The sequence below is a fragment of the Phacochoerus africanus genome, chromosome 14 (genome assembly GCF_016906955.1).
Source record: "Phacochoerus africanus isolate WHEZ1 chromosome 14, ROS_Pafr_v1, whole genome shotgun sequence".
NCBI lineage: Eukaryota > Metazoa > Chordata > Mammalia > Artiodactyla > Suidae > Phacochoerus > Phacochoerus africanus.
In genome coordinates this window covers 5,586,869-5,612,969 of record NC_062557.1, presented here as the reverse complement: position 1 = coordinate 5,612,969, position 26,101 = coordinate 5,586,869, and the positions used below count along the sequence as shown (strand labels likewise).

Here is a 26,101-nt window from a genome sequence, read left to right as displayed (position 1 = left end):
GACGGTTGGTCTAGCCCCCCAGCTGCCCCCTCCAACCTGCTCCAACACGTGACTCTGGACCCCCGAGTCCCATGTCCCTCATCCGTAAATAAGGACAAGGGCTGAATTCCTATTGTGGCCTAGCAGGTTAAGAGTCAGGCTAGTATCTACGAGGACCCAGGTTCAATCCCTGGCCTCGCTCAGTGGGTGAAGGATCAGGCGTTGCTGTGAGCTGCAGTGTAGGTTGCAGGTGTGGCTCAGGTCTGGCGTTGCAGTGGCTATGGCCTTGGGGTAGACCTTCAGCTCCAGTTCCAATTAACTCCCAGCCTAGGAATTTCCATATGCCACAGGTGCGGCCCTAAAAAAAATTTAAAAAATAAGGATAAGGGCTGTTGTGCACTTGAACTGCTGCCGATGGGCCAAGTGTTGACAGCAGGTTACTCTCGGCCTCCTCCTTCCCCAGCCAGACCCCGCCCCCTGTGTGGATGTGGGGTTCTCAGGGCTCAGCTGCCCCCCCTCTTTTTCCTGTTGATGCCCAGCCAACGTCCTGAGGCAGCTCACCAGTGACTACACGATTGGATTTGGCAAGTTCGTGGACAAAGTCAGCGTCCCTCAGACGGACATGAGACCCGAGAAGTGAGTGGCCCAGCCACCAGGGGTCCTGGCCACGCAGCCCTCCTCCTCTCTAGCTGGGCATCTATAATAACTCTTGGGTTGAAATGGGCCAAAGTGGGAGTTCCCACTGTGGCTCAAGGGTAATGAACCCAACTACGATCCATAAGGATGTGGGGTTCGATCCCTGGCCTTGCTCAGTGGGTTAAGGATCCCGCCTGGCTGTGAGCTGTGGTGCAGGTTGCAGACGTGACTCGGATCCTGCGTGGCTGTGGCTGTGGTGTAGGCCGGCAGCTCCAGCTCCGATTCAATTCCATCCCTACCCTGGAAACGTCCATAGGCCGTGGGTGTGGCCCTAAAAAGCAAAAGAAAGAAAAAGGGAAATGGGTGGAGGGGGCAGTTCCCAGAGAGGGTGGGCCCAGGGGGCCTAGGGTCCCCGAGTTCCCCTGTCCCTGACGCTCTCCTCCCCCCGCCCCCGCCCAGGCTGAAGGAGCCCTGGCCCAACAGTGACCCCCCGTTCTCCTTCAAGAATGTCATCAGCCTGACGGAAGACGTGGAGGAATTCCGGACTAAGCTCAAGGGAGAGCGGATCTCGGGCAACCTGGATGCCCCCGAAGGGGGTTTCGATGCCATCCTGCAGACGGCCGTGTGCACCGTGAGTGCCAGGGAGGGTCCTGCCGGCCATGCCAGGGCTGTGCTTTCCTGCAAGGGCCCACTCATTGGCCTGCTCTGTTGCCAGGCTGTGGCCCCCAGGCTCTAAGCCAAGCTCAGACCCTCAATTACAATCCAAATTTAGGAGTTCCTGTGGTGGCTCCGTGGGTTAAGAACCCAACTGGTATCCATGAAGATGCAGATTCGATCCCTGGCCTTGCTCAGTGGGTTAAGGATCCAGCATTGCTGTGAGCTGTGGTGTAGGTCGCAGTTGCGGCTTGAATCTGGCCGTGGTGTAGGCTGGCAGCTCCAGCTCCAATTCAGACCCTGGCCTGGGAACTTCGATTGGCCACAGGGCCGGCCCTAAAAACCAAAACCAAACAAACAAAAAACAACCTGAGGGAGTTCCTGTTTCAGAGCAGCGGAAACAAACCCAACTGGTATCCATGAGGATGCGGGTTTGATCCCTGGCCTTGCTGAGTGGGTCAGGGATCTGGTCTGGCCATGACCTGTGGTGTAGTTTGCCGATGTGGCTTGGATCCCACATTGCTATGGCGTAGGTCAGCAGCCGTAGCTCCGAATTGACCCCTACCCTAGGAACCTCCATGTGCCCCGGGTGCAGCCCAAAAAACAATCCAAGTTTAGAGGTCTCTGGGCCTGAGCCGTCATGGCCTGGTTTTGCATTGACCAGCGAGGCAGACCTGAGCCTTGGGGTTCCGGAATCTTAACCCGTTGAGCTGCAACAGGAACTGCCAAGAGTTCCGGAATCCTTAGTGCCCTGAGGCCAGCCTCCCACCCAATCTCCCTGCTAATGCCAGGCTCCAGCTGTGCTGCAAGAGGGTCCTTCTTTTTATGGGCATATCAGTTTTCTCATTTTGAAAATAATGTATCCATATTACAGACAATTTGCAAAACAAAGAATGGAAATTGCCCATGATTTCACCAGCATCAGCCAGCCAGCCACTTGATATCTCCCCAGCATATTTTGTTCCCTTTTATTTTATATGGTTGGAATCAGTGTGTGTGTGGTTATGAAGCCTTTTTTTTGAAACCGGCTTTTCTTTTTTTTTTGTCTTTTTGCTATTTCTTGGGCCACTTCCGCGGCATATGGAGGTTCCCAGGCTAGGGGTCAAATCGGAGCTGTAGCTCCTGGCCTACGCCAGAGCCACAGCAATGCAGGATCTGAGCCGCATCTGTGACCTACACCACAGCTCACGGCAACGCCAGATCGTTAACCCACTGAGCAAGGGCAGGGACCGAATCCGCAACCTCATGGTTCCTAGTTGGATTTATTAACCACTGCGCCACAACGGGAACTCCCGGCTTTTCTTTTTTACTTAGCACTATCATAAACATTTTCTCTTGTAATATACATGGTTTTCACTGCCAATTTCTATAACAAATTACCACACATAGTTGTACCTATATATATATTTTTTTTTTTTCTTTTTACAGCTGTATCTGAAGCATATGGAGGTTCCCGTGCTAGGGGTCGAATCGGAGCTGCAGCTGCCAGCCTACACCACAGTCACAGCCACACCAGATCCGAGGCACACCTGCGACCTACCCCACAGCTCACGGCAATGCCGAATCCTTAACCCACTGAGTGAGGCCAGGGATCCAACCCATATCCTCAGAGAGACAGGGTTGGGTTCTGAACCCGCTGAGCCACAAGGGGAACTCCTGCTGTACCTATTTTAAACCGCCTCTTTCATTGAAGGTGGCGTGGTGTACCTTCTTCTATGCAGTCGAGACAGCCTCGAAGAGCGGTTAAGACGTTATGGGGACAGCTGGCTAAACCTGCTTCAGATCTTGCTCGCTGGGCCTGTGCATGACCCTGTGGTGAAGGTCGCGGCAGGCAGCCTGCTGGACTGGCACCCCCTCCTTGCTCCCCCCCAGAGGGACATCGGCTGGCGCCCTGACAGCACCCACTTGCTCGTGTTCTCCACCGAGTCAGCCTTCCACTATGAGGCCGACGGTGCCAACGTGCTGGCCGGCATCATGAAGCGCAATGACGAGGAGTGCCACCTGGACGCCACGGGCACCTACACCCAGTACAAGGCGCAGGACTACCCGTCGGTACCCACCCTGGTGCGCCTGCTCGGCCGACACAACATCATCCCCATCTTCGCCGTCACCAACTACTCCTACAGCTACTACGAGGTGCTGCACTGGGCGGGGGGGGCGGGGGGCGCTGGGGAATTTCTCAGACACCCCCCCACAAAACTTAGGATGGGCCCTGGTGGGAAGGGGAGGCCAACGCCACTCCCAAGCAAGTGGAGGCTAAAAGCACAGGCCCAAGAATGCACAGTCAGGCCTTAGCTTCCCCATCTGCAAAGTGGGTGAACCCCAGGAGTTCCTGTTGTGGCTCAGCAGGTCACGAACCCGACTAGTATCCATGAGGATGCAGGTTTGATCCCTGGCCTCGCTCAGTGGGTTAAGGCTTTGGCGTTGCTGTGAGCTGTGGGGTAGGTTACAGATGTGGCTCAGATCCCCTGCTGCTATGGCTGTGGTGTAGGCTGGTAGTTACAGCTTTGATTCGACCCCTAGCCTAGGAACCTCCATATGCCACGGGTGCGGCCCTAAAAAGACAAAAAATTAAAAAAAGAAAAGAAAAAAGGGGGTGAATCCCAGAGCTGTTGCCTGGATTCCGAGAGAGGATGCTTGTCAGAGCTGAGCCCCACGTCCTCTCCTGCAGAAGCTGTCCTCGTATTTCCCGGTCTCTTCGCTGGGGGTGCTGCAGGAGGACTCGTCCAACATCCTGGATCTGCTGCGGGAGGCCTTTGACGTGAGGGGCAGTGCGGGCTCCGCACCTTCTGGGCTGGGGCTGGGGAGAAAGCCGAGGGGTGGGGGCCTGAGAAACAGGAGGGAGGGTCACCCGGGGTCCCTAGGGAGCCCCCCTGCCCCCAGGCTCCTGCCCCCAGGCTCCTGCCCCCAGGCTCCTGCCCCCAGGCTCCTGCCCCCAGGCTCCTGCAGGCTCTGCTCCTTTGACCCCACCACGCTGGGACCTCCACGCGGGTGGGAGGGCAGGCCAGGCCAGGGTGAGGGAGCCAGGGCCCCCCCAGGGCCATTGACGGCCTGGCCTCTTTCAGCGTATCCGCTCCAACCTGGACATCCGGGCTCTGGAAAGCCCCCGAGGCCTGCGGACCGAGGTCACCTCCAAGATGTTCCTAAAGACCGACACGGGATCCTTCCACATCCGGCGGGGGGAAGTGGTACGCCTCCCTGGGGACCCGTGGGGAGTGGGGGGGGGGACGAGCCCCCTGGGGGCCCCCTCCGAGGTGGACCAATCTGGCGGCAACGCCCCGGGTCAGCCCATGGGTGCTCACTGGAGACGCCTCGGCACAGGGAGCAGGGTGGCTCAGATGCGCGAATGGGCCGAAGGCGGCCCTGGTGACGGCGCAGTCGTTGTCGTGCCTGTGGCTGGACCAGCAAGTCTGCAGCCCTGAGGAAGGGTGGGCAGGGAGCCGGGTGTCAGGGGCCGGGCACTTCCCTGAAGCCTGCCCACCAGTCATCTGGCCGGACCAGACCTGCCTTGGCTGACAGTGGGGTCCCGGCAGGGCACGTACCAAGTGCAGCTGCGGGCCATCGAGGACCTGGACGGGACTCATGTGTGCCAGCTGCCAGGAGCAGACCAGAAGGGCAACATCCATCTGAAGCCCTCCTTCTCCGATGGCCTCAGGATGGATGTGGGCATTATCTGCGACGTGTGTTCCTGTGAGCTGGTACGATGCGGGCCCTCCCTGGGGAGGGAGGCCAAGGCCGAGCTTGGAGTGACGAAGCAGAGCCTCCTGTGGCCCCATCTCCCTTTTGGGGAGCCCTGAGGGCCAGAGGCTGCAGGAACGTGCAGGGTCGCTCACCCCTCCCCCACACACCCCACCACAATTTCGTTCCAGCAAAAAGAGGAGCAGTCACCTCGCTGCAGCTTCCACGGGGACTTCATGTGCGGACACTGTGTGTGCAGCGAGGGCTGGTGAGTGTGCAGGGGCGAGGCTGGCACCCAGCATGCCAGCAGCTCCCAGGGAAGGGCTCTGATGCTGGACACACTGGGTGGGCCGGCTGAGGGTGGGGTGGCAGCCGTCATAGAAAGGGCTGGAAAAGGAGCATGTCCAGTGGGCAGGTAGATCCTGTCCAAAGCACTTTGAAATGCACAGAGGGAGCTCCCCTGTGGCTCAGCGGTAATGAATCCGACCAGTATCCATGAGGACACAGGTTCAATCCCTGGCCTTTCTCTGTGGGTTAATGATCCAGCATTGCCGTGAGCTGTGGTATAGGTGGCAGACAAGGCTCAGATCCTGTGTTGCTGTGGCTGTGGTGTAGGCTGGCAGTTGAAGCTCCAACTCAACCCCTAGCCTGGCAACTTCCATTTGCTGTGGGTGTGGCACTTTAAAAAAAAGGCAAAAAAAATTTTTTTAATTAAAAAAAAATGAAATACAGGGAGTTCCCGTCATGGTGTAGTGGAAATGAATCCGACTAGGAACCATGAGGGGTTCGGTTCAATCCCTGGCTTCGCTGGGTGGGTTAAGGATCTGGCGTTGCCATGAGCTGTGGTGCAGGTCGCAGACACAGCTTGGATCCCATGTTGCTGTGGCTGTGGTATAGGCCGACAGCTATAGCTCCGATTCGACCCCTAGCCTGAGAACCTCCATATGCCACAAGTGTGGCCCTAAAAAAGCCAAAAAAAAAAAAAAGGAAACATACAGATAGGGAGGATTTCTGGAAAGACGTGTAAGACTCAGGGTGGCAGTCATCAGGGTGTTAGGGGACAGGCTCGGGACAGAGGCTTCCCTTGCTCGCCCTCCCTTTGGAATCTTTAGTGTCTGAGCCGTGGGCATGTATTACCTGATCCGAAGTCAGTCGTGAGCGAATGGGAGTGAGAGTAAGGGCTTTTAAAGCTCCAAGACATCGAGCAAGGCTGTCATGACTTGAGGGACGGACCCTGGGAGGGTCTCAGGGGACAAGGTTTGAGGCTCCGCTTGGCCACCGGCTGTCTGCGTGACTCGGACCCTCCAGAGCCTCCGTTTCCTCATCTGTAAAATGGGCTGGTGAGAGCCCCGGCCCTCCTGCTGGGCTACTCTGGGGAAGTAACCAGCTCTCCCTGCAGGAGCGGCAAGACCTGTAACTGCCGCACGGGCTCCCTGAGCGACCTGGAGCCTTGCCTGCGGGAGGGCGAGGAGAAGCCGTGTTCCGGGCGGGGCGAGTGCCAGTGTGGGCACTGCGTGTGCTACGGCGAGGGCCGCTACGAGGGCCAGTTCTGCGAATACGACAACTTCCAGTGTCCCCGCACCTCCGGCTTCCTCTGCAATGGTGAGCTGCTGGGCGGTGCAGGGCAGTTGGGGAGGCCTGGGAGCCCAGCCCCTGCCCCAACCACTGGCTTTCCCATCAGACCCCAGGTGTGGAGAGCCACGCCACAAGTCAGAAGCCCCATGTTCAGGACTGGCCCTCCACCTTCCCTGAGCGCCTCCCCCGAGTCCAGCCCCAACCTTGACCTCTTGCCTCCTCTACAAACTTGATCTCCAAGGCCCCTGCTGCCACAGCACTCCCCTGAGGTCCTCCAATCTGTGCCCACCCCCTTCTCTGCTCTCCCATCTCACTAGGGTGGGTACCACCCAGCTCACCCCTCAGTGACAGATGCTATATGGCATGGCAATCTTTCTTCTCTCAGAAGATGCTACATTGGAGTTCCCGCTGCAGTTCCGTGGTTAAGAACCCAACTAGCAACCACGAGGTTGCGGGTTCAATCCCTGGCCTCTCTCAGTGGGTTAAGGATCTGGCGTTGCCACGAGTGCAGTGTAGGTCACAGATGCAGCTCAGATCTGGCATTGCTGTGGCTGTGGTGTAGGCCAGCAGCTGCAGCTCTGATTCAACCCCTAGCCCAGGAACATCCATATATCAACCCCCCCAAAAAAAGAAAAAAAATTAAGATGCTACATTTCTGGCAGGGGCAGCCTGGAGAGATGCTTGCTTTGTTAGCCCCACAGTGTGGGCCCAGGCCGTGGGCACATGGGCCAGCCAGGGCTTCCAGAGCAGGGGTACAGAACCCAGACAGAGGCCACAGTGAAAGACTGAATGGGTGAATGGAGGAGAATGAATGAAAATCCACTCATCAAATACTTTTTTTTTTGTCTTTTGTTTTTTTAGGGCCACACCTGTGGCGTATGGAGTTTCCCAGGCTAGGGGTCAAATTGGACCTGTAGCTGCCAGCCTACATCACAGTCACAGCAACGCTGGATCCTTAACCCACTGAGCAAGGCCAGGGATCAAACCCGCAACCTCATGGTTCCTAGTCACATTTGTTTCTGCTGCAACATCATGGAATTCCCGTTTCCTTTTTTTGTTTCTCATTTTTTGTTTTTTGTCTTTTTAGGGCTGCACCCACAGCATATGGAGGTTCCCAGGTTAGGGGTCGAATTGGAGCTGCAGGTGCCAGCCTACACCACAGCCACGGGGGGCTTGGGTGCCCCGCGAGGATGATTCTAAGCCTTGTCTGTGACCTACACCACAGCTCCCAGCAACGCCAGAGCTTTAACCCACCGAGCGGGGCCAGGGATCGAACCTGTATCCTCATGGATGCTAGTCAGATTCGTTTCTGCTGAGCCACATGGGAACTCCAACACGTTTCTGATGCTTGCAACTAATGACCAATAATTGTCTTACTTTCCAATACTTAGGTTTTGTTTCTTTTTTTTGTTGTTGTTGTTGCTATTTCTTGGGCTGCTCCCGCGGCACATGGAGGTTCCCAGGCTAGGGGTTGAATCGGAGCTGTAGCCACCGGCCTACGCCAGGGCCACAGCAACGCAGGATCTGAGCCGCGTCTGCAACCTACACCACAGCTCACGGATCGTTAACCCACTGAGCAAGGGCAGGGACCAAACCCGCAACCTCATGGTTCGTAGTCGGATTCGTTAACCACTGCACCACAACGGGAACTCCAGGTTTTATTTCTTTTTCTTACCTTATTGCATTGGCCAGGACTCATTCAAGAGTCTCAAACAGGGAGCCACATGATTGGATGTGTGTTTAGGGGGTGACTGCTCTGGCTGCAGAGTAGAAGGGAGAAGGGCAGAATGGAGCAGGAAAGATGGTGAGAAGGAAGTTCCAAGGGAACCAGGAAGAGGTGGCTCTGCACCCCAGCTGGAGACATCCTAGCTCCCAAGGCAGCTCCTGCAGGCCCTTCCCAGCAGGTGTGCAGCCTGGACTGCAGGTGCAAATATGCCTCCCCTCTCCCCTCCCCTTCTTTGCAGACCGGGGACGCTGCTCCATGGGCCAGTGTGTGTGTGAGCCGGGCTGGACAGGCTTGAGCTGTGACTGTCCTCTCAGCAATGCCACCTGCATCGACAGCAATGGGGTAGGCCTGGGCATGAGGCAGACAGGGCAGGGCAGTGCGGTGGAAGCGACCCAATCAGGACCACCCTCCCTCTTGGGCAGGGATGGAGGCACAGCTGGCTCACTGGTGCCTCCTCTCATCTCAGGGCGTCTGTAATGGGCGTGGCTACTGTGAGTGTGGCCGCTGCCACTGCAACCAACAGTCCTTGTACACGGACACCGTCTGCGAGATCAACCACTCAGCGGTGAGGCCGGATTCCCTGGGTGTGGGCGTGGGGACCCCAGGTGTGGGGCAGGACGGACAGGAGGGCGTAGGAGGTGGCCAAGGGTGTGAGTTTGCAGGAGTGGGCCTGGCGGGGGCCACCCAGCACAGTGCCTCTCTGTCCCTCCTCGCCCACCCAGATCCGCCTGGGTCTCTGTGAGGACCTGCGCTCCTGCGTGCAGTGCCAGGCATGGGGCACCGGAGAGAAGAAGGGGCACACGTGCAAGGAGTGCAGTTTCAAGGTCAAGATGGTAGATGAGCTTAAGAAAGGTATGAGGCAGAGAAAGAGGGCTAGGCAGGGGGCGTCTGGCGGGGGGAGGGGGTGTCACTCATCTGGCCAATGGGCTCACAATTCAGATTGAAGAGAAGCGGCCCGGGAAGAGGGCCCCCAGACCTGGGGGTGGTCGCAGCATCCAGATAAGCACCCAGGCCCAGGCAGGGGGCACACAGTCTGGCCAGGCTCCCAGACCTGCGGAAGGGGACATCTGGCTTAGACAGGGGGCAGAGAGCTGGGCAGGGCCATGAACACAGCAAAGACATGTAATTGGACCATGGAGGCACTCAGCCTCCTCTCCTCTGCGTCAGGAAAATGTTCTAGAAGCCCAGCTCCTGAGTGGTGCCCAGGACAGGCACAGGTTTGCAGCCTTTGACACGCCGGGGCTGGGGGCCCTGCCTCGCCCCATCCCTAAGCACAGTTTGCCGGGAGCTTGCATTGTCTTCCTCCAGGAGGTGATGGGGGGGGTGCGCTGGGGCCCATAGTAGGGCTGTGGTGAGGAGTGGACCCCTCACCAGGCCCCGAGGTGGCCCCCAGGGGGGGCTTGGGTGCCCTGCTGACCGTCTGCGGGTACAGCGGAGGAGGTGGTGGAGTACTGCTCCTTCCGGGACGAGGATGACGACTGTACCTACAGTTACACCGTCGAGGGTGACGGCGCCCCCGGGCCCAACAGCACCGTCCTGGTGCAGAGGAGGAAGGGTGAGCTGGCAGGTCGGCTGGGGGAGGTGTGCGGCCTGTTGGAGCCCCAGGGGGTGGGGGGGCAGAGAAATGGCACCAACTCCTTCCTCTTCCCCCGCCCCCCCCAGAGTGCCCTCCCGGCACCTTCTGGTGGCTCATCCCCCTGCTCATCTTCCTCCTGCTGTTCCCGGCCCTGTTGCTGCTGCTCTGCTGGAAGTACTGTGCCTGCTGCAAGGTGAGGGCTCCCCCAGGTCCCCACCCCCCAGCAGGTCCTTATAGGTGGCAGAGGCCAGGTGAGCCCACATGCTCCTCCCAGCCCAGCTCTAGTGGCCTCCCGACCTCGGGAAACCCTCCGTGACCAGATGCCTGGGAGGCCCCACCTGGGGTCCGCCACCAGGGTGCAAAGGGACATGAGAGTCAACAGGGAAGGAAGGGCCCTCCCCATCAGGAGCTGACAGTCTCGCTGGGGAGGACAGCAAGAGGGACAGGGGACAGGAGAGCACGGAGGATGGCACAGCCTGGGATACAGAATTGTAGGGGGCAGGGGCAACATTCGGCAATAACCCCCAGTGTTGTGGGATATTCGTGTGTGATACAGAGAAAAGGAGCTGGGTCATCAAATACGTTTGAGAAAACGGATTCTCCTCTGCAGGACTTCTCAGAGCCTTTGATCTAGTTGTAGGCATAGTGAAACTCTATGGAATGAATTCAGTGCTTCCCAAATAGGTTTGGTCACAGAACCTTTACAGAGTATACGGCAGGACCAGGGACCCAGGGCACAAACTTTTGGAAGGCCTCTGCCCCCCCTCACCCTGTGTGCCCCACTGCTCGATCCCTGCTCCTGGGCCATTGGTGTGGGTGGGAGGCATGGCTGGTGGGGCTGACCTGGGCTGGGGCAGCTGGCCCGGCCCTCATCCCCACCACCTTGTCTTCTAGGCCTGCCTGGCACTACTCCCTTGCTGCAACCGAGGTGCGGCCTGACATCGGCAGGGGGGTGGGGGGTGGGGCTGACCGCTCTTCCCTCCAGCTGGGGTGGAGGGGAAGGGGGGCCAAGGCTGGACAGGGGCGGGAGGCCCTGGGGGTCCCACCTGCAGGGGAGTGGCAGGGCGGATCTAGGGAGGGGCCCCTCCACACCGAGCACCCTGTCCCGCAGGTCACATGGTGGGCTTCAAGGAAGACCACTACATGCTGCGGGAGAACCTGATGGCATCGGACCACCTGGACACGCCCATGCTGCGCAGCGGGAACCTCAAAGGGCGGGACACGGTCCGCTGGAAGATCACCAACAACGTGCAGCGGCCTGGCTTTGCCTCGCACGCCGCCGGCATCAACCCCACGGAGCTGGGTGAGGGCCGGGACTGGGCACCACGGCTCTCGGCGCTGCCTTTAGAGTCTGGGACACGTTCACTGTGGGTTCTGGGTCTGGGCTCACAGACCTGTTCTCTCCGGGTCTGGGCGCAGGCACAGGCCTGGCCACCTTCTACCTTTCCTGATGGTGCTCCAGCCTCAGGGGCCCCCCCCCCCCCCGTCTGAGCATGGCTCCTGGGGGAGCTTCTGTGAGGCCCAATGTGCTGGGAGCTGACGGCCCCCCCCCCCAACCCCTAGTGCCCTACGGGCTGTCCCTGCGCCTTGCCCGCCTTTGCACCGAGAACCTGCTGAAGCCTGACACCCGAGAGTGCGACCAGCTGCGCCAGGAGGTGGAGGAGAACGTAAGCGCCGAAGAAGCTGATCCCAGGCAGCTGGCATCTCTGGGCTGGGTGTGAGCCGGGTGGTGGGAGAGCAGAGGGAAGCAGCCATGGAACCTGGATTTCCCGGGCAGGAAAGGAGGGCTTGCTTGGACATGTGCCTGGCTTGGGGCCACTCTGGGATCTGTTCCCAGTGGAAGCTTCCAGAAGGGCAAAGGCGGTGTGTGTGCCCCTGGCCACAGCCCCCCGCCAACCTGAGGGGTCCTCGGGGGCTGGATGGCTCTGGGTGGAGAGGCTCCCCCGGGGCTCACAGCCCTCTCCTGCCTGGCAGCTGAACGAGGTGTACAGACAAATCGCAGGCGCGCACCAGGTCCAGCAGACCAAGTTCCGGTGGGTCCCGGGTGCCCCAGGTTGGGCGGGGGAGCCGCCCACAGACTCCAGGGGATTTTCCCGGAGCTGGTGGTGCCTCCACCCCAGGGGCCATCTGGCTCATGGTCCCCACTTTGTTTCCCACAGGCAGCAGCCCAACGCTGGGAAAAAGTGAGTTGAAGACACATGGGTGGGGTAGTCCCAGGCACCTGCCCCCTGCTCCACCCCCCACCCGCATCCCCATCTTCACCCCCACCCCATCTTCATCCCCACCCTCACCCCATCCTCACCCCCACCCCATCCTCATCCCCACCCCCACCCCCACCCCCACCCCCATCCTCACTCCCATCCCCACCCCCACCCCATCCTCATCCTCATCCCTACCCTCACCCCCACCCCCACCCTCACCCCCCATCCCATTAGAAAGAAGGGCTGTTTGTGTCTGTCCTAGGGTAGGACCTTCACTGAACAAATACCAACACTAAGCCCTCACCAAGAGCCAGCCCCTGAGCTGGAACAGGCAAACCACAGGGGGCGGAGCTGCAGCCCCTCTCCCAGGGCCAGGGGTAGCCCGTGCCCAGCTCCAGTCCTCCTCCGAGGCCAAAGGCCTCAATCCTGGAGGCCCAGCTGGCTGCCAGGAAGGTGGTCTGGCGGGTCGCGTGCCTCTTTCCCAGTTCCTGCCCTGAGTCCTGGCCCCTCAGGGGGCGCGTAGGGGGCGAGGGCTCCGTGCAGAGAGTGCGGGGCTCACAGTGAGCACACTGAGCACAGCACCATCAAGAACCACTTAGACCAGCACTTTCATTTTTTATTTTTTATTTATGTTTTTGTTTTTGTCTTTCTGTCTTTTCTAGGGCCGCTCCTGCAGCATATGGAGGTTCCCAGGCTAGGGGTCTAATCAGAGCTGTAGCCACCGGCCTACACCACAGCCACAGCAATGCTGGATCCAAGCCGCGTCTGTGATCTACACCACAGCTCATGGCAACACCAGATCTTTAACCCACTGAGCGAGGCCAGGGATCGAACCTGCAACCTCATGGTTCCTAGTCGGATTCCTTAACCACTGAGCCATGACAGGAACTCCTAGACCAGCACTTTTAGACCAGCCCTTGTTCTAAGGGCCTCATGTGTGTGGTGGTCTTATTCAACCTCTTAGCAACCCACTGAGGTAGGTACCATTGCTGTGCCCATTTCATAGTTGAGGAAACCAAGGATCAGAGAGGTTAAGTGACTTGCCCAAGGTCACCCAGCGATTAAGATATAGAGCCAGGATTCGAGCCCAGGAAGTTCTTAACATCTTTGCTGTCCCGCCTCTACTCTTGCATCACCAGCCCTTCTTGGTGCGGCGGCTGGGACCACTGAGACTGCGGGGTGAGGGGGTGAGGGCAGCGTGGGGCCTCTGGGACTGTCTGGCTCTGAAGACTGCTTTTTGCTGCCCGGACTCTTGTCCCCCTGCCGGAGAGAGGACAGGCGGGATGGGCGGGCAGGGACACGTGCCAGCCTCCCGGCCACTCTGCCACCTCCCCACCCGCCTCCCAGGCAGGACCACACCATTGTGGACACGGTGCTGATGGCGCCCCGCTCGGCCAAGCAGGCCCTGCTGAAGCTGACGGAGAAGCACGTGGAGCAGGGGGCCTTCCACGACCTCAAGGTGGCCCGCGGCTACTACACCCTCACGGCAGACCAGGGTAGGTGGGCTTCTGCCCTGCGCTGCTCCCTCTCCCCTCCTGCCCCCGTGCGGCCCCCTGACCACCCCCACTGACCACTCCCCATCCCCTTCCCAGATGCCCGGGGCATGGTGGAGTTCCAGGAAGGCGTGGAGCTGGTGGACGTGCGGGTGCCTCTCTTCATCCGGCCTGAGGACGACGATGAGAAGCAGCTGCTGGTGGAGGCCATCGACGTGCCCGTGGGCACCGCCACCCTCGGCCGCCGCCTGGTAAACATCACGATCATCAAGGAGCAAGGTCCGTCGGGGGAGGGGAGCAGGGCGGGGGGCACAAGGGGGCTCCAGGGCCCCTGGTTCATCCTGGCATCCAAGTGGAAGTGAGGCCTGGCCGCGTGGCCCAGGCAGGCGACTTGACCTCTGAGCCTCTGTTTCTCCATCTGTAAAATGGGTATGAGGCTCTGGGAGGGTGTGTGCCTGGCAATAAGCACTCAGTGAGGGAACTTGTCTCATAACCACCGGGTGTGCTGCGTCCCTGGAACCAGCCTGCATCCCTCCCCAAGGTCTTCTCTGTCTGGGGCCTTTTTACGTGTGTGTCTTTTTAGGGCCGCTCCAGCAGTATATGGAGGCTCCCAGGCTAGAGGGTCAAATCAGAGCTGTAGCTGCCGGCCTATACCACGGCCACAGCCATGTGGGATCCAAGCCGCGTCTGTGACCTACACCACAGCTCGTGGCAACACCAGATCCTTAACCCACTGAGCGAGGCCAGGGATCAAACCTGCATCTGCATGGATACTAGATGGGTTCTTAGCCTGCCAAGCCACAGTGGGAACTCCATGTGGCCTTCGAACTTAGACAATGGGCTTCCCTTAGATGTCAGGACATCAAAGCGGGAAGGGAACTGGGGGCTTGTCTGCCCATCCTACCTGGAGGGGTGGGTAAGGCATCAGACACTGCCCCTGGCTTTGCCCCCCTGGCTAGCTCCTCGGGGAACCTGGACTGGTAGATAACGTCCTTCCTGCGTCCAGAGGGGGCCCATGCTGGTACCTGCTTAGGGGCTTAGCCCTGCTCTGCCCCAGCTCCTCTCTGGTCTTGCCCCTCTCTGGGCCTCCCTTCTCTGCCCTGACCCTTCCAGGATGTCAGCTGGACACTGTTCTAGCCCCTCAGTGTTTTCTGAAAGACTTTTCCATCCCCTTCCTCCGCCCTCCCAAGAGTCGGGGAGGCTGGGCTGGGCCGGGCCAGAGGGGAGGGCAGGAGTGGAGAAGGGACTGGCCCGGGACCCCCTGACTGGCGCCCGCCCCCTTGCAGCCAGCGGGATCGTGTCCTTTGAGCAGCCCGAGTACTTTGTCAGCAGCGGGGAGCACGTGGCCCGCATCCCCGTCGTCCGGCGTGTCCTGGACAATGGCAGGTCCCAGGTCTCCTACCGCACGCAGGACAACACAGCACATGGCAACCGGGTGAGTCTCCACCACAGGGTCAAGGGCACATCCCAGGGACCCAGCGGGAGAAGGGCAGGGCAGCTGCCTGAGTCCCCGGCTGCTGATGGTGCCCCTGACTGGCCTCCCAAGAACAGGTCCACCTGCTCCTGCCACCCTGCAGCAGGGTGTCCTCCCCCAGGGGCACAAGGCCCTGGCTGAGGCCCCATCGTGTCCAAACCATCTGTATCCCCTCCAAGATCCCAAAATCCGGCAGGACAGCCAGCCTCTTCATCTGCTTCAGTTCAGGGACTCTTTTTTTCTTTTTTCTTTTTTTTTTTTTTGTTTTGTTGTTGTTGTTGTTTTTGCTATTTCTTGGGCCGCTCCTGCGGCATATGGAGGTTCCCAGGCTAGGGGTTGAATCGGAGCTGTAGCCACCGGCCTACGCCAGAGCCACAGCAACGCAGGATCCGAGCCGCATCTGCAACCTACACCACAGCTCACGGCAATGCCGGATCCTTAACCCACTGAGCAAGGGCAGGGACCGAACCCGCAACCTCATGGTTCCTAGTCGGATTCGTTAACCACTGCGCCACGACGGGAACTCCGGACTCTTTTTTTCTTTTTAGGGCGGCACCCGAGGCACATGGACGTTCCCAGACTAGGGTTCAAATAGGAGCTACAGTGGCCAGCCTACACCACAGCCACAGCAAACCAGATCTGAGCCACATCTGCAACCCACGCAGCTTGCAGCAACACCAGATCCTTAAGCCACTGAGCGAGGCCAGGGATCAAACCCAAGTCCTCGTGGATACTTGTCAGGTTTTTAACCTGCTGAGCCATGACAGGAACTCCCATGTCCCCAAGCAGACCCCCCAAGGACTGTCATTGTTTGCTAGCAGGCCCTCCCTGGAGCTGTACCACAGGAGCAGCCCTTCAGGGCAGAGAGGGCCACATAGTGGGCTGGTGTCCCCCTTGTCACTGGACCCCAGTCTCAGGGAGAAGCCAAATCCAGATGGTAGACACACTTGGTTTGGCTTAAAGTTTGGCTGGTTTTTCTAAATTTATTACCAGCACTTTTGTTTTTGCTCTGGCCACGCCTGCAGCATGCAGAAGTTCCAGGTCCAAGGATCAAACCCACACCACAGCAGTGACAATGCCAGATCCTTAATCCACTGAGCCGCCAGGGAACTCCACCAACATTTTAAAACTAAAAATACTCACATCAAAACTTCACTCAAAAAGTAATACTTTTGGAGTTCCTGTGGCTCAGTGGTTAACAAACCCGACTAGTATCCATAGGAGACAGGTTCGATCCTCGGCCTTGCTCAGTGGGTTAAGGATCCAGTGTTGCCTCAAGCTGTAGTGTAGGTCACAGACTCAGCTCGGATCCTGCATTGTTGTGGCTCTGGCATAGGCCAGCAGCTATAGCTCTGATTTGACCCCTAGCCTGGGAACTTCTATATTCCACAGGTGTGACCCTAAAAAGCAAAAAAGAAAAAAAAAAGTAATACTTCACTGTATAGCAGAAATTGGCACAACATTCTAAATCAAGTATACCTAAAAAAAAAAACAAAAAAAAAACAGAAAAAAAGGAATACAGGGAGTTGCCACTGTGGCAGAGCAGGTTAAAGATCCAGCATTGTCTCTACAGCAGTGCAAGTTCCTCCCCTGGTCCAGCACAGTGGGTTAAGGATCTGGCATTGCCATTGGCATAGGTTGCAGCTGCAGCTCACGTTCCATCCCTGGCCCAGGAACTTCCATATGCCATGAATGTGGGTGGGGGGGGAGGCAATACAGTCGAGAAGTTCACCTGGTGGCCAAGGATTTGGCGTTGTCACTGCTGGGGCTTGGGTTTGACCCCTGGTCTGGCAATTTCCACATGCCAAGGGTGCGGCCAAAAGAGTAATAATACAGTGTGGTCTTACCAGCGCACAGGCCCGCTCAGCAAATCATGGGGGCAAGTGTGTGCTCTGAAGGTCCCAGCACATACCCTCCTCTTTACCTCTTTTTATCTGTAGGAAAAGTTCTGCTCCAGTCTCCCAATAAAAATTCCAAAGAGGAATTCATATGCCGTAACTTTTTCTTTTCTTTTTTTTTTTTTTGGTCTTTTTAGGGCCACACCCATGGCATATGGAGATTCCTAGGCTAGGGATCGAATCGGAGTGTAGCTGCCGGCCTACACCACAGCCACAGCAACACGGGATCTGAGCCGTATCTGCAACCTGCACCACAGCTCACAGCAATGCCAGATCCTTAACCCACTGAGAGAAGCCAGGGATCGAACCTGCGCCGTCATGGGTGCTAGTCACATTCGTTTCCACTGAGCCATGATGGAAACTGTCTATCATGACATTCATTGAATATGCCATATTATAGACATGGTGGCTATCCTATTATGCTTTTTATAAAGATGCCTTGGTATTGAACCATTTTTTAAAAAAGATTTTTATTTTCCAACTTGTTGTTTCGAAAAACTTCAAACTTACAGAAAAAATGGGAAGATCAATAAAATGAACACCGATTTACCCTTTACCCACCGTTTTGGGGTGTTTTGGGGTTGTTTTTGGCCACGCCCATGACTTACGGAAGTTCCTGGGCCAGGGGTCGAACTTGTGCCACCCCAGAGACAATGCCGGATTCTTAATCTACTGAGCCACCACGGAACTCCTGGGTGGTTTTTATTTTTCTAGAGTCACCCATGTTTTTTATTTTTCTTTTTTGGCCGCCCCGCAGCATGTGGAATTCCCAGGCCAGGGATCAGATCTGAGCCACAGCTGTGTGACCCAAGCCTCACCTGTGGCAACACCGTATCCTTAACCCACTGTGCTGGGCTGGGGATCAAACCTGCATCCCAGTGCTCCCCAGACACCACTGATCCCTTTGTGCCACGGTGGGAACTCCAGATTCACCCATTTTTAAAAGTTATTCTCTCTCTTTCTGTATAGATATATACATGCACAAATATACATATAGGTAGATCTATATTTCTATATAACTGTAGCGAGCAAGAGAGAATTATGTTCGGTCTACTTTTGTTTGCTCAGCTATTCAAAGTGAGTTGTAGACATGACGCAGACCCTAAACCCTTCTGCAGGCACCTGCTGAGAACAAGCTCACGCTACATAACTACAAGAGAATTACCAAACTGAAGAAATGCCACAGTCCTTGTAACTTATAATTAGTCCAAGTTCAGATCCCCCCATGTTCCATATGGCCCAGTAATGTCCCTTATAGCTCCCCTCTACCCCAATCCAGAACCAGGGAAGGGTCTAGCAAAGCATTTTGTTGTCATTTGTCTTTAGTCTCCTTAAATCCAGAATAATTCCCTGGCTTTGTCTTCTGTGACTCTCTTTCGAAGTGTCCCCTCCCTCCACGGGTTAGTTGTCTTGCAGGCAACTGATCTCAGCTTCTGGGTTTTATAGTCTCTGAGCTTGTCCCTCCTTGAGCAGCGGGCTTGGCTAGTGGTGCCTGGAGTTAAATGTTGGTTTGCAGCGCCACCTAGTGGTGTCGTGAGAAGGATTCCTGCACCCGTGTTGCAGTTCTCTGCCCCCCACAGGTACACTTTTATCCCTGGATGCTTAGGAAAACTGGGGGGCATTGGAAAAAAAAAAAAGAAGCTGGAGCTGATGGAAACCCCCTACTCGGGAGGCAGGGCCAGGGGCTGGTGGGATCCTGCACTTCAGAGCCACAGCGCAGGGAAAAGTTCTTCCCTCCCTGGGTGGGGCCTGCCAATCTCCACTCCCCCGCAGCTGCGTGCCCGCCTATGTGGGACCCTCCATATCGACATCCCTGTCTCTCTCTGTGCCTTGGTTCAAATCCCAGCTCCACCACAACTGCCTCTATGAACTCGGGTAGGTTTCTTCACCTCTGCGTGCCTCAATTTCCTCACCTGTTAAATGGGAACAATAATACATCTCACACCACTGTGAGGATGAAATAAGCTAGTATTTGTAACCTGCTCGATGCACAAGAGGAGCTGTATAAATATGAGCTATTCTGTGTCCACGTGGGACGGTCTGTGTGTGAGCGTCTCTGCAGTATCTGTGAGGTCGGGGTGGGGGTGGAGGGACATGTGGCCGTGACTCATCCCTCACCCCAGAGAGGAGGCTTGCAGAGATGGGGGAAGAGGGGGGCCGTTGGAGGAGCAAATCCCTGACCTTGACCCCTTCCCACTCCCAGGACTACATCCCTGCAGAGGGTGAACTACTGTTCCAACCTGGGGAAACCTGGAAGGAGCTGCAGGTGAAGCTCCTGGAGCTGCAAGAGATGGACTCCCTCCTGCGAGGCCGCCAGCCCCGCCGCTTCTACATCCAACTCAGCAATCCCAAGTTCGGGGCCCGCCTGGGCCAGCCCCAGTTGGCCACTGTCATCATTGGGGACCGAGGTAAGCAGAGCCTGGGGTCAGCTTAAGCAAGGCGGGCTGGGGGCCTCTTGACTAAGGCTGACAGTCTTAGCAAGTAAAAATGCGGGATGCCCAAGTAAAGGTGACTCTCAGATAAATTATGTCCCCATGTGTAGTAGGAGTATATCCCAGGCACTATTTGGGATATACTTATCCTTTAAAAGTGTTTGTTGTTTATCCGGAATTCTGATTTAACTAGGCATCCTCATTTATCTGGCAACCTTACTCTCAATCAGAGAGGCTGGGGCCACGTGGCCATTGGCCTGCTGGTGGCTGTAAACCCCATCCATGGGCCTTAGCTCTTTGACGTCAGCCTAAAATGCGGGTGTTCCCAGAAGGGTCTAACAGTTCTTATGAGTCCTTAGCCTCCAGTATAATGGAGTCTGTGAGCCCACCCCAGAGAGGAGGCTTGCAGAGATGGGGGAAGAGGGGGGCCGTTGGAGGAGCAAATCTTTCCGCGGGGGACATTCCCTTGGCTGCCAAAGGGAGGACTGGGGCGGACAAACTCCCTCTTCCTTCTCATTCCTCCAGAGACCCTCCTGGGCCCTCCACTAAGTTTGGGAGGATGTCCTGTGCCTCACCAGTAGGGTGCCAGCCCCCCCGGAGACCCCACCCCCAACCTCTGGGCAGGTCTCCGTTGAACCGTGAGGGCAGGAAGTGGGTTGGTGTTTAACTGGGCATCTCGCGCCCCCTGGTGGCAAGGGTGGGTTCCTGCCTGCGCAAAGCAGGTGGAGGTGTCAGCTGGCTGCCCTGCCCTTGTGTGACCCACTACAGATGAAGTGGACCGGAACTTTATCAACCAGACGCTGTCATCGCCCCCACCCCCCCGGGGTGAACTGGGTGCCCCACAGAACCCCAATGCCAAGGCTGCTGGGTCCCGGAAGATCCATTTCAACTGGCTGCCCCCTCCTGGCAAGCCGACAGGGTACAGGGTAAGGTGGGGGCCAGGGAGGGTGGTGGATGGAGAGGTGGGCCACCTGAGCCAGAGGGCCCTGGGGGGAGAAGGGAGGGCACGCTGGGCCTCAGTGGGCGGAGAAACCTCTGTCCACGCCCAGGGGAAAGGGAAGACCCGTTCCTGGGATGTGGTCCCAGCAGCCCGGAAACCTCTGCTCTGGCCCAGCCCCACAGTGTGAAGCTGGCAGGTCACTCACCCCTCTGTGTCTGTGTGCAGAGGGGACCTTAGTAAGGGCAGGGGTCCGTGGAGGGACAATGGGCTCTGCACCTGCTGTTCGCCACTGACCAGCCCTGCCCCGGGAGCAGGTAAAGTACTGGATCCAGGGCGACCCCGAGTCCGAAGCCCACCTCCTCGACAGCACAGTGCCCTCAGTGGAGCTCACCAACCTGTACCCGTACTGCGACTATGAGATGAAGGTGTGCGCCTACGGGGCGCAGGGCGAGGGCCCCTACAGTTCCCTGGTGTCCTGTCGCACCCACCAGGAAGGTGAGGCCTTGCCACATCCCGCCTCGCCCCCAGCTGCCCTGATGCCCGTGTGCCCGGCCCTGCCCCCTCCCCGAACTCTGTCCCCTCTCCGTCGCTGACAGCTCTCTTCCCGCACCGCCCCCCGCCCCCCAGTCCCCAGCGAGCCCGGGCGTCTGGCCTTCAACGTCGTCTCCTCCACGGTCACCCAGCTGAGCTGGGCCGAGCCGGCCGAGACCAACGGCGAGATCACAGCCTATGAGGTCTGCTACGGCCTGGTCAACGAGGACAACCGTAAGGCCCTCTTCTTCTGCCCCCCAGGGACGGCAGCTGTGGGAGGGAGGCTACCCCGTCCCGGTCAGTGGATGAGCCCCTAGGTCTGGTTGCCTGAGGCATCATTGGGTTCGTGGTCAGGTTTGGGCCGGGTTGCCTTCCAAAGCCAAGGCCAGAAGCTCTCGGGGCAGGTGGGGAATGGGAGGCCTGAGATTATACACGTACAGTCAGGTGGCAGGTCCGGGGTGCCTGGCCATGTAGGTAACTAAAGTGGCTCAACCTAACACGGTTCTCTGAGGGCCAGAGTGGACAGATCCAGCAAATAAAAGCAGAGGCGAGAGTCCCCATTGTGGCTCAGTGGTAACGAACCCAACTAGTAGCATCCATTAGGATTCGGGTTCGATCCCTGGCCTTGCTCAGTGGGTTATCTGGTGTTGCCTGAACTGTGGTGTAGGTCACAGATGTGGCTCGGATCTGGTGTCACTGAGGCTGTGGTGTAGGCTGGCAGCTGCAGCTCCAATTTGATCCCTAGCCTGGGAACCTTCATGTGCCACAGGCGAAGCCCTAAAAAGCAAAAAAACAAAAAACAAAACACAGGACGCCCTGAACTTCAGATAAACGTTTTTCTAGTGCATTTCATGCAGGATTTTATCTGGCAGCTCTAGGCCAGAGCACCTGGTGGAACAGTTATTTCTTCCCAGCCCTGGAAGGAGGGACGACCCCTGCCCATTGTCAGGATGAGAAACAAGCCGAGGGAACCCAATCCCACCCCTTGCCTGGTGCAGGGCCCTCCTCCTTGCATCCTCACCTCTGGTTAGCCCTAGGAACAGAGAGCTCACCACCCCCAAATACCACCTGCAGACCCTCAAGTGGGCCAGGCTCAGCCCCCCCAGGGTGACCCAGCAGGGCAGGGGGTGGCGAGATTGTTCTGGGCCTCAGGCTCCTTGCTCTTTAGTGGCCTGGCCGACCAAGCACAGGCAGCTGCCCCACATCCTCAGCCCATTCTGAACTTATAACACCGGGTCCCCCCTGGACCAAGGCGCACAGTCTCTTCTGCCCCAGCTTTTAATCCTGGGAGTGACAGATGGTTTCGGCCCATGGCTTTAGCCTTCTGAGGCCTCGGGGGTGCTGATGGGTGGAAGAGCGTGCTCTGGTGGCTTAGTGGCCAAGGGTCTGGTATTGCCACTGCTGTGGCGTGGGTTTGATCCCTGGCCCGGGAATTCCCGCATGCCATGGGCACAGCCCAAAAAAAGAAAAAGGAAAAAACGTGCGGAGCCGCCCTCCCGGCCCGAGGGTATCAGCCCCTCGGTGTGGCCCCCTTCCCATCCCCCATGGCAGACAGATGCAAGGGGGAGGGCGCAGGGCAGCCCCACTCGGCAGTGAACCCCGGCCCCCGGCCCACAGCCAAACCCCAGCCCATTCTTTGAGCACAGCTCTTTCCTGATCTGGTGGCACCAAGCTTATCCCAGGCTTATCAGGTGTTGGTTCCAGAGCCGTCCTTTGGACCCCTTGGGAGACTGGGACATTTTCTCGTCTTCCAACGTGGAGGGCCCCATCTTGTCACCCCTGGACTTAGGCACCGTGACTGGCTCAGGGCAGGCTCGGCTCTCCTCTCTCAGGGCAGCATGTCCACCCTTCTAGGCGTCGGGGAGGAAAGCTGCTGAGCCCTGCTCTCCGCTGAGGGACCCCAGCGGCCCTCTTGCATAGCAGCCCCCCTGCCCCAGTGCCCTCAGCTTTCACAAGCTGAGGGCTTGCCCCTCCTCCTGTCCTCACCCAGGTGACCAGGGCAGGCACAGCAGGTGTCCGAGTACCTCCACCTTGGACTCCTCTGCGGGGCATCAGGGCTTTGGTGGTGGGCGGTGAGGCACAGGGGTGAGTGAGGGCGCCCTCGCCTCTGGAACCAGCCTCACGCAGAGGCTCACGGACACAGGGCCCCTTTACGAACTGGGAGAGGCGACAGGAGGGCTGACTTGCCACCGAGCTTGGGGACGCGTCCTTGGCGTCTTGGTGACACTTCTCTAAGCCCGTCACGCCCAGGTGCTCAGGGCCTGGCACGTGGCCGGGGTTCAATAGCTGCTCGCTCCCCGCCTCGGTCCGGGGCTGTGTGACGCTGCGGCTGCTTCAGAGGCCGGGACCAGGCCGGGAGCCGGACAGGCCCTCGGAAGCCCTCTCCCTGCCCCAGGACCCATCGGGCCCATGAAGAAGGTGCTGGTGGACAGCCCCAAGCGGCGGATGCTGCTCATCGAGAACCTGCGGGAGTCCCAGCCGTACCGCTACACGGTCAAGGCTCGCAACGGCGCGGGCTGGGGGCCGGAGCGAGAGGCCATCATCAACCTGGCCACCCAGCCCAAGCGGCCCATGTCCAGTGAGTGGGGGCACCCGGGCGGGCAGGGGCGGGCAGGTGGCCGAGGCTGGGCCCTGGCTCACGCCCCCCGACCCCGCAGTCCCCATCATCCCCGACATCCCCATCGTGGACGCCCAGAGCGGCGAGGACTACGAGAGCTTCCTCATGTACAGCGACGACGTGCTCCGCTCCCCGGCCGGCAGCCAGAGGCCCAGCGTCTCCGACGACACTGGTGAGGGAGCCTGGGGCCCCTGCGAGGAAGGTGGGGAGAGGGCGAGGCTGTCACTGGTGTCCTGAGAGAGCAAAAGGGCCCGTGACCGCTGGGCGTGAACGTCAGAACTCAGAGTCCCTTTTTGGCCCCAGAAGATGACCTGCCAAGCCAGCCGTTTGGCAGACACAATGCTGGCTCTGGGTACAGAGGGGACGAAGCCGACGTGGCCCTCGTGGATCGTGTGCACGTGCCCGGGGCAGAGGCACAGGGGCTCAGGCACATGGGACTGGCAAGTTTTGAGCCCGGAAGGCCCCCCAGCCGTGCCATGGAGTCAGGCCACGGCCGAGGCCACGTGGGAGGAAGCAGGCCTGGCCCAGAGGCCCCCCGAGCAGCCACCTGGTTCTGGGGCCCCAGAGCCGTGGTGCCATGCCGGCCCTGCTCCTCCTCTGCCCTTGATTCCTGCACAGTGTGATGCAAAGAGCCCTCAACTGGGACTCTTGAGGACTCAGTTTTAGCCCTGGCTCCATTGTGGGAATTCAGGCCATCACTTAACCTCTCTGTGCCTCAGTCTTCTCATCTGTAAAACGGGATGCCTGTCACGCACCACCATGAGTGAAAACCCTCCAGGATTTGTATTTCCTCCCATCCTTGCCTATACCTGGCCTCCAGGGGGCCGAGCTGGGGTTTAAGGACCCCAGCCCAGGGATCTTGAGGGTCTAAGATGAAGAGCAGCTGGTATGAATCGGGTGCTGGAGCTCAGCAACACTACACTGGGCCTGGGAAGCCCTCTGGCTCCTGGACTTGTCCCCAGGGGCAGGCAGGCAGGGGAGCGAAGACTCCGTTATACAGATGGGAAACTGAGGCTCGGAGCAGGAAGGCGCACGGCTGGCGACAGAGCCAGGGCTCTGGCCCCTGGCTCTCCCCCACCAGCTGTGGCCCAGGCTGCCCTCTTCTACCTCTCGGATGGGTGCCAGGCTCCCCTGCACCCACTCAACCGAGAGAGCCCAAGAACGGCCTCACCCAGCCCCTCCGCACAGCCGCCCGCACCCGCCGGCGGTGCCAACGCGGCCCTTCGTTGTTCCCAAGGCAGCGGCTGGAAGTTCGAGCCCCTGCTGGGGGAGGAGCTGGACCTGCGGCGCGTCACGTGGCGGCTGCCCCCGGAGCTCATCCCGCGCCTCTCTGCCAGCAGCCGCCGCTCCTCCGACTCCGCCGAGCTGCCCCGCGGGCCCCCGGAGGACAGCGCCGGCGGCGGCGGGGGCCTGCGGGGCACTGGCGGGGAGGGAGGTGACCGGCACACCCCAACCCACACCCACCTAGGCTCAGGGCTCCAGCCAGAGCCTGCCTCGGCCAGGCTGCCCATTAAGGCCTGGCTGTGACCCCAGAGCCCAGGGCCCCCAGGGCCGGCGTCTGGGCTCTCCCCAAAGCTGGACTGCCCCCCCCCCGCCATACAGCATCCAAGTCTGCTGTGTCCAGGGGGCAAGGGCTGGTACCCAAGGACATCCAGGGACACGAGGGCAGGCGTCTGGGGGCTCCCAGGGCCCTGGGCTCACTGCAGGGGCAGTGAGTCCCCCAGCTGAGGTCAGCAGCCATCCATAGTGGCATCCTCCTGGGCCAGAGGACCTGAAAACAAAAGCCTGGGGGCCCCTTGGACTCCCTGCAGGGACCTGGGGGCCTCTGTCCCTGGTTGTAGTTACACCAAAGGCCCCCAGAGGGTAGGTGACCCCAGGAATGCCCAGGGTCGTGGCTGCCCCCAGGGCTCCGGGTCTGGTGCGGGCCTGGCCAGGTGACCCCGCTGTCCCCCCGCAGAGCACCTGGTGAACGGGCGGATGGACTGTGCCTTCCCGGGCAGCGCCAACTCCCTGCACAGGATGACCGTGAGCAATGCCGCCTACGGCTCCCACCTGAGCCCGCACCTGCCCCGCCACGTACTGAGCACGTCCTCCACGCTCACGCGGGACTACCACTCGCTGACCCGCACGGAACACTCACACTCGGCCACACTGCCCCGGGACTACTCCACCCTCACCTCCCTCTCCTCCCATAGTGAGTGCCCCTCCGCCCTGCCCCTCCGGCTGATCCACGCCTCCAGCGCCCCCCGCCCACCAGCCCCCTCCTGCCCATCCTCCAGCCCACACTTCCCGGCCTCACTCTGGTTTTGTCCCGCCCTAGGCCTCCCTCCCATCTGGGAAGACGGGAGGAGCAGGCTTCCGCTGTCCTGGGCCCTGGGGGCCCGGAGTCGGGCTCAGATGAAGGGGTCCCCCCGCTCCGGGGACTCACGGGACTCTATAATCCTGGCTGGGCGGCCAGCAGCGCTCTCTTGGCGCCCAGGTAGTAGGGGGCACCATCCTGTGTCGCACAGCTGTCCCGCTCCGCCTCGCAGCCATCCACCACCGCCGCCACCGCCCACACCGCCTCACCCTCCATCCCATCCACATCCATGCTGGTGCCTGACACAGCCTCTGTCCTCGCGGGGTGCCGGGCGGGGGCGGGGGAGGGCGGCCGATGCACAGGCTCACCCTCTCTCTCAGCACAGGCCGTGC

General features: G+C 59.2%; 1 protein-coding gene across 4 annotated transcripts in view; it reads left to right on the top strand.

Moving 5' to 3' along the window:
• The window catches only part of ITGB4 (integrin subunit beta 4), a 34,425-nt gene that overhangs the window by 6,094 nt on the left and 2,230 nt on the right, over nucleotides 1-26,101 (top strand). The window contains exons 6-35 of one of the 4 annotated variants that reach the window (XM_047756574.1): nucleotides 519-615; nucleotides 1,075-1,246; nucleotides 3,142-3,405; nucleotides 3,941-4,030; nucleotides 4,335-4,457; nucleotides 4,803-4,967; nucleotides 5,139-5,215; nucleotides 6,347-6,549; nucleotides 8,487-8,590; nucleotides 8,715-8,813; nucleotides 8,971-9,100; nucleotides 9,681-9,803; nucleotides 9,911-10,017; nucleotides 10,719-10,752; nucleotides 10,936-11,127; nucleotides 11,388-11,491; nucleotides 11,799-11,857; nucleotides 11,984-12,007; nucleotides 13,373-13,521; nucleotides 13,618-13,797; nucleotides 14,805-14,953; nucleotides 19,094-19,298; nucleotides 20,091-20,248; nucleotides 20,577-20,757; nucleotides 20,890-21,027; nucleotides 23,189-23,371; nucleotides 23,451-23,582; nucleotides 24,648-24,845; nucleotides 25,368-25,604; nucleotides 25,731-25,889. In XM_047756574.1, coding sequence (XP_047612530.1) covers nucleotides 519-615; nucleotides 1,075-1,246; nucleotides 3,142-3,405; nucleotides 3,941-4,030; nucleotides 4,335-4,457; nucleotides 4,803-4,967; nucleotides 5,139-5,215; nucleotides 6,347-6,549; nucleotides 8,487-8,590; nucleotides 8,715-8,813; nucleotides 8,971-9,100; nucleotides 9,681-9,803; nucleotides 9,911-10,017; nucleotides 10,719-10,752; nucleotides 10,936-11,127; nucleotides 11,388-11,491; nucleotides 11,799-11,857; nucleotides 11,984-12,007; nucleotides 13,373-13,521; nucleotides 13,618-13,797; nucleotides 14,805-14,953; nucleotides 19,094-19,298; nucleotides 20,091-20,248; nucleotides 20,577-20,757; nucleotides 20,890-21,027; nucleotides 23,189-23,371; nucleotides 23,451-23,582; nucleotides 24,648-24,845; nucleotides 25,368-25,604; nucleotides 25,731-25,889 — 4,236 coding nt within the window. The remainder of the gene's footprint in view (nucleotides 1-518; nucleotides 616-1,074; nucleotides 1,247-3,141; nucleotides 3,406-3,940; nucleotides 4,031-4,334; nucleotides 4,458-4,802; nucleotides 4,968-5,138; nucleotides 5,216-6,346; nucleotides 6,550-8,486; nucleotides 8,591-8,714; nucleotides 8,814-8,970; nucleotides 9,101-9,680; nucleotides 9,804-9,910; nucleotides 10,018-10,718; nucleotides 10,753-10,935; nucleotides 11,128-11,387; nucleotides 11,492-11,798; nucleotides 11,858-11,983; nucleotides 12,008-13,372; nucleotides 13,522-13,617; nucleotides 13,798-14,804; nucleotides 14,954-19,093; nucleotides 19,299-20,090; nucleotides 20,249-20,576; nucleotides 20,758-20,889; nucleotides 21,028-23,188; nucleotides 23,372-23,450; nucleotides 23,583-24,647; nucleotides 24,846-25,367; nucleotides 25,605-25,730; nucleotides 25,890-26,101) is intronic. The other 3 variants (XM_047756577.1, XM_047756576.1, XM_047756578.1) reach the window with 3 other exon arrangements.